Source organism: Brassica rapa, chromosome A02 (assembly GCF_000309985.2).
Source record: "Brassica rapa cultivar Chiifu-401-42 chromosome A02, CAAS_Brap_v3.01, whole genome shotgun sequence".
NCBI lineage: Eukaryota > Viridiplantae > Streptophyta > Magnoliopsida > Brassicales > Brassicaceae > Brassica > Brassica rapa.
In genome coordinates this window covers 2,064,130-2,074,905 of record NC_024796.2, presented here as the reverse complement: position 1 = coordinate 2,074,905, position 10,776 = coordinate 2,064,130, and the positions used below count along the sequence as shown (strand labels likewise).

General features: G+C 36.3%; 2 protein-coding genes across 2 annotated transcripts; both read left to right on the top strand.

The window, feature by feature from the left end:
* Window positions 1-10: 10 nt before the first annotated feature.
* On the top strand, window positions 11-1,086 carry LOC103850809 (leucine-rich repeat extensin-like protein 3). Its single transcript, XM_033285952.1, is given in 2 exon segments — window positions 11-936; window positions 939-1,086. Coding segments are annotated over 2 exon segments (585 nt in total). The 5' UTR covers window positions 11-434; the 3' UTR covers window positions 1,022-1,086.
* Window positions 1,087-6,321: 5,235 nt separating this feature from the next.
* On the top strand, window positions 6,322-9,978 carry LOC103850806 (conserved oligomeric Golgi complex subunit 8). The gene is made up of 12 exons (XM_009127593.3): window positions 6,322-6,590; window positions 6,672-6,824; window positions 7,489-7,637; window positions 7,713-7,790; window positions 7,899-7,992; window positions 8,090-8,164; window positions 8,240-8,536; window positions 8,626-8,693; window positions 8,780-8,834; window positions 8,916-9,054; window positions 9,158-9,342; window positions 9,463-9,978. The coding sequence occupies exons 1-12, from the start codon at window positions 6,465-6,467 to the stop codon at window positions 9,751-9,753; spliced, it is 1,710 nt and encodes a 569-aa protein (XP_009125841.1). The 5' UTR covers window positions 6,322-6,464; the 3' UTR covers window positions 9,754-9,978.
* The last annotated feature ends 798 nt before the right edge of the window (window positions 9,979-10,776 follow it).

Here is a 10,776-nt window from a genome sequence, read left to right as displayed (position 1 = left end):
AATACAACTAAAATCATACAAACAAAACATAATCATCATTAGGTCCAAAACTCGGAAATAGAAGAACCAACTCGTTTATACTTCCACTAGACCACCAACATTTTGGTAACATGACAATCTCCGAGATAGAGAAACATCGAATTCAAAGCAAAGTTTGAATGCTGTCAATATCTTAAGAATAAAATTGATACAAAGCCAACTTTGAAAGCAAAGTATAAAGGAACAATGACAGAACCAAAACAAAGGATTACTTCTCATTAGATTGTTTTTTTTTTTGAGTATACATTGGGAAACGAATATCCAAACTAAAACAATATCTACAGTTCCTTTTACACACTTTACTAGTATATTGACATGGTGATTTATAAATGTTCGACCAACTAACTAAACAATGAACACATTCAACCGCAAACACCAGCTTCTAGATCGTCAAAATGGGACTCATCATCATGGTCATGGTGATGGGCATACTAGTGGCATCATCACCGTCCGATCAAACGGATGTCCTCACTCCTCTTTGCATCAGTGAATGCTCTACGTGTCCCACCATTTGCTCTCCTCCTCCCTCCAAACCGTCTCCCTCCACGTCACCGCCTCCATCTCCCTCATTGCCATCATCCTCTCCGCTACCGCCACCACCTCCATCTCCCTCATTGCCGTCATCATCACCGCCACCGCCTCGCAAACACTCTCCACCAGCGGTTTCACCTCCACCGTTAATCACAGTCATCCAGCCGCCACCACCAAGATTTTACTATTTTCAGTCCACACCGCCACCTTCACCGCTTTCTTCCGATGTAAAAGGCTCGCCACCATCACCTCCGTCGCCAAAGGGACAGCCAAAGGGGCAGCAGGATCCTAACCCATATCCTTATTTCTATTTCTACACGGCATCAAATGCCACTTCTCTCTTTTCTTCTTCTTTCTTGACTTCTCTTTTCTATTTTCTCTATCTTTTTTGCTTAACGATTCGTTAGTGATATACTATTGTTTTTTTTTCATTTTTTGGTGTAATATATGATTGCTTTTTCATCAAATGGGATAATCGTTTATCATTTTACGTACATTAAACAACCCCGTTATATTTTTTAATCGACTTCTGTATAAATATTTGGAAGACATGTGTATTTCCAAGGAGAAATTTAATCATTTACATGTCCAACACAAAATACATGCCACAGGGATGATATGAATGATGTTGACATAAAAGTTAAAATTGTCACCAATTAAAATTTTACCATAATTCGTCGACAAATTTTTCTTTTTACCATAATTTAAAATAAAATTGGAAAAATTGTTTTTTAGAGCAAAAAAATGATAACTATGTCCTTTTACACTAACTAGGGGTTGGCCCGCCCTACGGGCGGGTAAAATTACACTAAAAATATTTTATATTAAAATATTTAATTTTATAAATTTTACTTTGTACTGAAAAAAATAAATGTAATCTATTTTAATTCTAAAAGTATATTGTAAACTTTATTAAATTTTGTTGGTTTGAGTTGAAAAGACCATTAACGTTTTTTTTGTTTAGAAAACACAAAATTATTAAATTAAAAAATTAAGAAAAAAATAATGATTTAATTTTTTTTTATATATTTCTATTTCAATTTTATATAGTTGAAGAAAGTCTAAGGTAAAGTAAACTAATATTTTATTTCTAAGATTATCAGATTTTAATATTATTACAAATAACTAATTTTTCACGATAATAAATTAATACATACACCCCAAGCTAAATCAATTGAAAATCAAATGTAATGTGATAAAATTATAAAAAGTTAAATCTTAAAATAATATATAAATAGTTTCAAAAATGCCATAAATAATAAATAGTATTTATTATGTAACAACAAATGATGTTTTATTCCGCGCGGGGTTTTATATCTTTGGTTACATCTAGTTTTACATATTGGTTTGCTTAATTTGCTTAATTTCTTATGTGCATTTGTTTTACAGCATAACTGTTGTGTTTTTAGATTTCTGATGATTTGGGATAGCAGCTTAAACCTATTTGGTGACTCATGTTTGGCTCTATTTGTTGTTATATTTTGTTTATGAACTATATTGGCAACATGTTATTACGTTAATCTTATGGAGGGAGTGTGTCTTGATAGACTGATGTTGGGTTTGGAGGGGAGGGGTAGTTTCATCTGTAAGTTATGTTCGTTCAATTGTTTGTCTAAGTGAATATTTGTAATGAGTGTATTGTTGCTTGCTCTGTGTAGAACGTTACACTCTTGTAAGTTACTAAGAGTAGTTGACTTTTAGTTAAGAAAACATGTGGTGCAGAATAAATTGCCACCTATAATGGAGCTTCGTTTCTTACATGCTTGAAGCTGAGCCCATAGAGCTTCATACACGCCAAATATGTGAACTCGTTCTCATACATATGATATTAATTTTCTTACCTTTCTCGCCCTCCTATATTGTGCCTTTCAACAATGCATTGTGGTATGTGTTGTTGTTAGCATGAGCCGATGGAATAGTCTTCAAGGCTGGAGGTAAGCCTGTGATTAAAGCACGATGGGATTAATGTTGTTTTCGTGCAGTCCTTCAGGTGTAGCGTTAGATGTAGCGTTGGACGTGATAGTTTCTCATAGCTCGCGGCGATCCTTTCACGCTGATTGTTTTTGGAGCTTTGAGTGAGTGATCGGTTCTTCGAGGAAGGGTTTCTAGTCATCTTGTGAGAGAGATGGTGCTATTGCAGTGAAGGATACGAAAGTATGTTATGAAAAAAACACATAAACTCGTTAATAAAATGGGAGTTAAGGAAATTTTTTTTTTTTTAACCGGGAGTTAAGGATTTCATATATTTGTTGGAAGCCTTTTGGGATTGCTTTTTTTTTTAATTTAAGTGCTTGTAATATTTCTCTAATTGTTGGGCGTGCCACATTTCTCAGCTTTGGTACTATAAGAAAACTCAGCAGATGAAATGATAGTATCATGTGGAAATAGTGGTAGCCTACTATGTAACTTGAATCTCCGTACTGGCCATATAATGGATTAAAGACTGTTGTATCAATATTTATGATGCGTTTTTGGGTTTCTATTTGACGTGGGGAGGCACATTTTGGCAAACACCCATACTGTGGGGCAGCATATACGCTACTGATACAGCATTGCTGCAATATTAGTTGCACTCTTACTACTAAAAATATCATAGACGCATAACAAACAATGCAACTAATTAATCAATGTTTTTGCTGGTAGTTCCCAGTCTGTGCTAGATATTGCTAAAGTTTATTATTCAACTACATAAAGGCAGAATGTGTAGAGGATTTAAAGGAACTTTTATTTATAAACATATAACGAATACCTTTCCCTTGTAACAACTACAACTAAAAGTTAAAACACAACCAGCAGCTGGTTTAATTTCAGGAAACAGTAGACAAAGTCAAAGTGGAAACATTTAAAAACAGAAATGCGAAAGAGTAGAGGTTGTCCATTCTGACCTTTGGCTCTCCTAAGCCTGTGAAGTTAAGTCACGTGTGGCTTCTTCCCTTCAACCTTCTCCTCCATTAGTGGTTCATTCTTAATTTCTTATCTGTTGATTTATCGAGACAGAACAGTTGGAAGAGCAGGGTCGACAGCACTTTCTTAAAGCATTCCAGCATTATCACCATCAGGTATTTTCTCAGGCGATGCACTGTTAAACCTATCAGTAGGATTGGTTTTAACCGCTCCAGCTCCAAGCATGTCATCACCAGGCTGGTTATCCCTTCCCTGCAAAATAATTAATAGTACTTACATGACCTCCAAAGTCTGGAAGTGGTGGTCGGTAGTGGCTAAGTTGTTAAAAACACATACATTATAGAGGAGGTTTCTGTGTCTAAAAAGTTAACTAACAATCATTAATCATACAAGTAGCTTGCAATCAACTAAAGGAACCATATATAAAGGAGGTTGGCGAATCTATCCAAAACACTGACACCGACGTTTGGCCACTGCAATTTTTCTTGCACCAATAAACGTTCAACTCATACAAAAGAACTTGAGGATTCGCCATGGTTTTCGACGCTCTGGAATATAGTATGATATGGAAAATGTTCAAAGTTTCATTCTCTCACTGTGCGTAAATACCTTTAGTGCCCACAAAAGAATAAAAGAAACAAAAACGTGGTGGGTCTATCAAATATTGAAAGAAATACAAAAGCTTTTATTGCTTACAACTATATTTGGATGTGAGTGATTCTTGAGAAGCTTAACTTTCTTTTCCAGCTTCTGAATATGATGAACAAAAGTAGGAAAGTCATGAATAAATCAAATCATTGTAGAGAAATAACTAAGATAATATGATGAAAGAGAAGTCGGAGGACAATATCAACAAAGAAACATGTATGTTTATTAGCAACTAAAATCCAGTCAATAAAAACAACAATAATAACGTTAGAGTAAACACCCAAAAAAATTATAGAATACATGAGTAATTAAACAAATTAAGGTGATGGGATGTAGAAGGAATGAGCTTGGAGAGCCCACAGATCACCGAAAAACTCATCATAAGAATCAAACTTCAGGGAGAAAGGGGAATTTTAAAACAAATTGCAGAGTAAAATTACAATATTCAAAATCAGAGACAGAGTTTTCAAATTAACCTGTTTGACGGCGAGAAACTCTCCAAAATCAAGACTAATAGCAACTGAACAGGCAAGAGAGATTGTTAGCCTAATATAAGTTGATTTGGAGTCCCCATAATGGAAGCAGATCAAGTATCAAATTCAAAAGAGAAGTCGTACCTTTTGCTGGAGCTATTACTCAAAGTGAGATCCTTTTCACACATAAAAAATAATAAACCACAGAGAACTCAATTAGTTAGGATGCCTCCTCCTCCTCGACCGACTCAACGATTCTTCTCCGCGAAGGGAACTAAGAGCACGACATCATCACCACGTGTTTCCTCTCCGGCTTAAGCGCCACTATCGCTAACGCCACCACGATCGTCACTATACGTAAGAAATCTCCGAACGCGATCACCACGAGAGCCAAGTCTCTAGCCTTTCGCATCTTCACGGAGGCCATGGCGAGGAAGAACGGTGGAGATCCGAACTTCAAATATGGTTGGTACGCTGGCTCGAGAGAACAGATCGAACGGATCGTCTCGTACGGATTCAGCAGCAGCGAGATGAGATAGATGATGATTCGTCTCATGGAATCGGACGAACTCTCTGCGCTTCAGACGAAATTAGGGATTAGGCGAGACATATGCGAATATGACCTGGCGATTTAAAACTTCGTAATTGGCTGATTTTATTAATGACGTGGACACTCTCTCTGTTGATTATATATCCCTTTTAATATAGTATAGATATTTATTTTGTGCCAGTTTTCTCTATAATACCTTTTAATATTTTTGAAAATAAATTTAATAAATAGTTTTATAAGCAATTTTTTTTTGAAAAAATGGTAACTATTGATAAAATACCTATATGAACTTAGTGGTATTTTTTTCAGTTCTAAAAATGTTTAAATTATAAATTTCAGATTATGTTTTAAATAAAGTAGAAATTGCATTATACGAATTAGAAAACGAAATCCACTTATTCATCGAATCTACAATGTTTAGAATATGTGATCTACGTAAATAAGAGTATTTTAAACATATTTAGAATACACATTCCGCGCTTAACCTACCGATCTAAAATCTTTAGAAATCAAAATCTACACATTACTATAATTCTAAAAACCTGTAAAAACCGATTTCTATAGATTAGTTGCATTATACGGATAAAAAATCAGTTCCTAAAAATATGGAAACAAAATATTTGGGAATATTCACTTTCGTATTTTGAAAAAAAAATCGATTTAAATAAAAACAAAAAAAACGAATTCATTATTTATTATATTAAAAAATTAAAATTTTAAGGACATTATTGTCATTTTGAAAATAATTAATCTAATGAGACATAAAGTATATGAGATTAGTCTAAAGTGCATAGTTATCATTTTTTGCTTTAAAAAAACAATTTTTCTAATAAAATTTGAGAAAAAGACTAAAATAGCACTAAATCAAGTTTTTGTTCCCAAACTAGCACTCAAGGTCAAAAGTCACAAAAATAGCACTCAAGGGGTGAGGTTTAGGGTTTAGAATTTAGGGTTTAGGGTTTAGAGTTTAGGTTTTAGGGTTTAGAGTTGAGAAATGAGGTTTTGGGGATAAGATTCCAAATTTTGAAAAATAAAAAAATTTAAATTTTTCAAAAGATAAAATGCTATTTTGGTCATTTTAATTTTTGAGTGTTATTTTTGTGATATAAAATTAGAAATGTGCTATTTTGGAGATTTGCCCATAAAATTTCAAGTAATGTTCTTTTTTTTTTTTTCTTTAATTAACGCGGTGAAAATAAAATAGAAAGAGCGATGATTATTCATTTCAGATCCTAACGTGAAATCTCCTCTGTGTTGTTTCTCGATCTGTATTACATTCTTCTACCAGATTTCAATATCATCGCCAGGAAGATCCGGAAATGGCAACGGAGATCGGAGAGATGTCTCCCCCGGAGACGACGGCGAGTCTGCTCTCCCTCGCTTCCGCCTCTCAGCAACCGTACGTCTCCGAGCTCCTCTCCTTCACTCTCGATCGTCTCCACAAGGTCCCTCTCTCTCTCTTTTTCTCTTCTCTTTTGACATCTCTCTGCGCGCTTTGGATCTCTGAAATCTTACTGAATCTGAAGGAGCCGGAGCTGCTTCGAGTGGACGCGGAGCGGATCCAGAGGCAAATGCAAGAGGTCGCGGTTGGGAACTACCGCGCGTTTATCACCGCTGCGGATGCGTTGCTCGCGATCCGCCAGGAAGTTTCCTCAATCGATAAGCATCTCGAGTCTCTGGTATATTATCGAATTGAGTTCTACTGCTTTAGGTGGTTATATAGATCTCTCTGGTTTTGGATTTGATTACGGTTAGTGACAGTGGAAGCTTCGTTGCTAGGATCTGAAATTAGTTACTGGAAAAATTAATTGTTTGGTAAATCTTGGATTGGTGTACTAGGGAGGGATCGTTGTTTCAGGTCCTATAGGTCCTGTTAGTTTACCTGTCGCCCACATGAGACCAGTCGTAGGTTGTTGTTCGTTTTGATGTCGCTCAATCTGCAACCTGTGACTGATTGTAAGTTGGAGGTTATTGTTTGTTTTGCTGTCGCGCACGCAACCAATGCAGTTTATTGTTCGTTTTGCTGTCGCTCGACTGGTCGCAAGTCGCAGTAAAGAACATGATTTTAGTTGCAGGTCTAGTCGCAGGTCGCGCCACACGCAAACAAACATAATCTTAGTTGCAGGTCGATCGTAAACAAACAAGGACATGAATAGGTGAATGAATCATTGGTTTAAGAATGTTAGCTTCAGCTTCCATGTTTTTCAGAAAGCTAGATAGGTTCTTGCACATCTATATACATAATCCTTTGGCTTTTAGCAGTGTCATCCTTGGGAAGAGTAATAGTTAATCCCTTGAAAAAGTTTTGATGCTAGAGTTTCTGTGTGTTTTCACCTATTGCAGATTGGTGAAGTCCCGAAACTAACGTCTGGCTGCACAGAGTTTATCGATTCTGCGGAGAATATTCTGGAGAAGAGGAAGATGAACCAGGCTTTGCTGGCAAATCACAGTACTCTGCTTGACTTGCTTGAGATTCCTCAGCTTATGGATACGTAAGTTACTAGACCGAATTATGTGATGTTAAGCAACATCTAAATGCTCTGCATAATGAATTGTATCTTTGTTAGATGCGTGAGAAACGGAAACTTTGACGAAGCGCTTGACCTGGAAGCATTTGTGTCGAAACTTGCAACTATGCATCCCAAGTGAGTTTTTTTGGTTATGTTTCTGATCAATTTTTATCCCTTCTGGATATTTAATGCTGGAAACTTCAAGCTTTAGCTTTTATGAATTAATCTTCTCTCAATGTCAAGATTGCCTGTGATCCAAGCACTTGCAGCGGAGGTTCGACAGACAACTCAGTCACTTCTCTCACAGCTTCTCCAGAAACTGCGCTCAAATATACAGGTTTTGTGTGAATAAAAGTTTGTTTGTAAACGGTGAAGTATGGTTAGGCTTTAGCAATCTAGGAGGCTCAATCTTTAATTGCTGCTCTTTATTACAGTTGCCAGAATGTCTCCGGATTATTGGATACTTAAGGCGAATAGGAGTCTTTGGCGAGTATGAAATGCGATTACAGGTGAACTGTTTTGACATATAACCATTCAGTCTTGAAGCTATGCCCTTCACTTCTGAATGGTTCTTCTCTGTGCAGTTCTTAAGATGCCGTGAGGCATGGCTCACTGGAATTCTCGAGGATCTAGACCAGAAAAATGCTTATGAGTATTTAAAAGGCATGATAAACTGCCACAGAATGCACCTCTTTGATGTGGTTAATCAATATCGAGCTATCTTTGCCGATGATACATCGGGGAGCGAAGAAAATTACGATGGTGGACTTCTGTTTAGCTGGGCCATGCATCAGATAACATCGCACCTGAAGACTCTGAAAATTATGCTCCCAAAGATAACTGAAGGAGGATCTCTATCAAATATTTTGGATCAGTGCATGGTTTGAGTTTTTTTTCAATTCATATATTTCCCTATTGAATACTCTGTGCAACTCTGATAGGCATTTACCTTCTTCTCATGACAATACAGTACTGTGCAATGGGGCTTGGTTGGGTTGGGCTAGACTTCCGGGGCTTGCTTCCTCCTCTTTTTGAAGAGTAACGCTTCTTCTTATAGTCTTTGTCATAATCTCTACTTATAACTTTACAAGATCGTCAGTATTGAACTTGCGTACTTTTGACAGGGCGGTTCTAAACATGTTTTCCAAGAACATGAGCACAGCAGTTGAGAATTTCCAAGTGGGTAAACGCAAAACTTTAACTTTGTTATACTCTATTGAATCTCCCAATTAAATTTCTTCATGATATTTTATTTTCCAGTTAGTTTTGGACTCGCATCGATGGGTTCCGTTGCCATCTGTTGGCTTCCCATCAAGTGGTATTAATGACGATAGCAAAGATGACGTCACACCTCCATCATACTTGATGGAACACCCGCCTCTTGCAGTTTTCATAAACGGTGAGACAATATCAATTGTTCCAATAGTATGGATGATGTAACCAATAACGAGTGTTCGAATTATCGCAAATGGTTTTTTGGATATTCTGGCTATGTCTCACAGGTGTATCTGCTGCTTTGAACGAACTACGTCCTTGTGCCCCGCTAAGTCTAAAGAATGTGATTGCTCATGAATTGATCAAAGGGCTTCAGGCTGTCTCTGACTCCTTGCTAAGATACAACACAACTCGGATGCTTCGACTCAATGAATCCAATCTCTTCCTCTCACTTTGCCGAGCTTTCGTCGAGGTACAGTTTCACATTTTCATCCCAATCTTATATCAACCAGTAACGATTCAGTAGATTGAAAACCTCTCTGGCTAACTCACATTGCCAAATTGTTCTTTTTGTGGTTCTTTGTTGTTACAGGTGGTGTTTCCACATTGCGCCACATTCTTTGGCCGGTGTTACCCAGGTGGTGCTAGTATAGTTATGGATGCCAAGAGTGCATACGAAGGTCTAAGTCGCATCTTAGCCGCTTCGTCCTCTCCAGAACCATCCAACAAACTAGCAAAGACCATCAGCATCGACGCAACGAGTGCATCTGAGAACGGTGTAACGTCCCAAGCCGAAGAAAAACAAGTGGAGAGTCCGAACGAGAAAGAAGAGAACAGTCCCGTTCCCTTGCAGATTCCTGAGACAACACAAGACGAGTCTTGAGAATTTTCTTAATTTTTCTTTTGAAGAAATTCTAAAAAAAAAAAAAGAGAGCAAGACATCAATAGATTATCTATAGTATAAATTTCATTGCACTATGTTTGGAGACTTGGATTCAAATCGTATATGATTTGTTTATTTAGTGTTTTGATTGTTTTCTAATGTAAAATCAACTAATAACTTTGGTCCCGTTCTTCAGATGTCACATATATATTTTTGAAGAGCGTACCTGTTTTTCTGCACATATATCTATCGTATGCATAAAGTAAAACACTATGGTGGCTTATCATGATTCATGACATTCATTAACAAACACTCGAAAATAATATGTTTAGTTAAAACCTAAACAAAATTTTACCAATCTATACAGTATTTAAACAGCTGGTTCTTTTACGAAGCTCCTTGATTGAGTTTATTTGCATGATAGTAATCACAAGCAATTCATACTAGTTTTAACAAGATACCATATTAATATTTACTTCCACATTTCTGCTCGCACAAAAAACATGAAATATGTAGTTTATGTGTTTTTGAGAGCTGTCTTTCATATTCTTTATGGAAAAGGCTATATATTGTTTTAAATTATATTTACCAATATAGAAAACATATACTAGTGGAGATCAACCAAATAGGTAAACATAGGGGTTGACATTTGGGTACCCGTGGCCTAAAGTTATATACAGTTTACACACAAGCTATGAAAAATATATCATAGTGAAACTAAGTAAATCCATATTGTCTATATTTTTATGTTTCTTATGTGAAATGCAGTACAACTTTGGAGCCTTTTTGCAAGACATTCCCGATTGTTTGTTTCGTCACACGAGGCTCTCAATTAACTTCCAACACTCCTCTCTCTTTGTGTAATAGTTGAGTGTATGTCCGAGTTGATTGGCCGCATATATATGTCTACATGTAGACCGTCCAACTGCATCACTTTGTATATAAAACATGGAGATAAATTCTCCATATACAATCAATCATGAAACAAAATATTTGATCTAAAAAAATGTTTAAAAAATATTA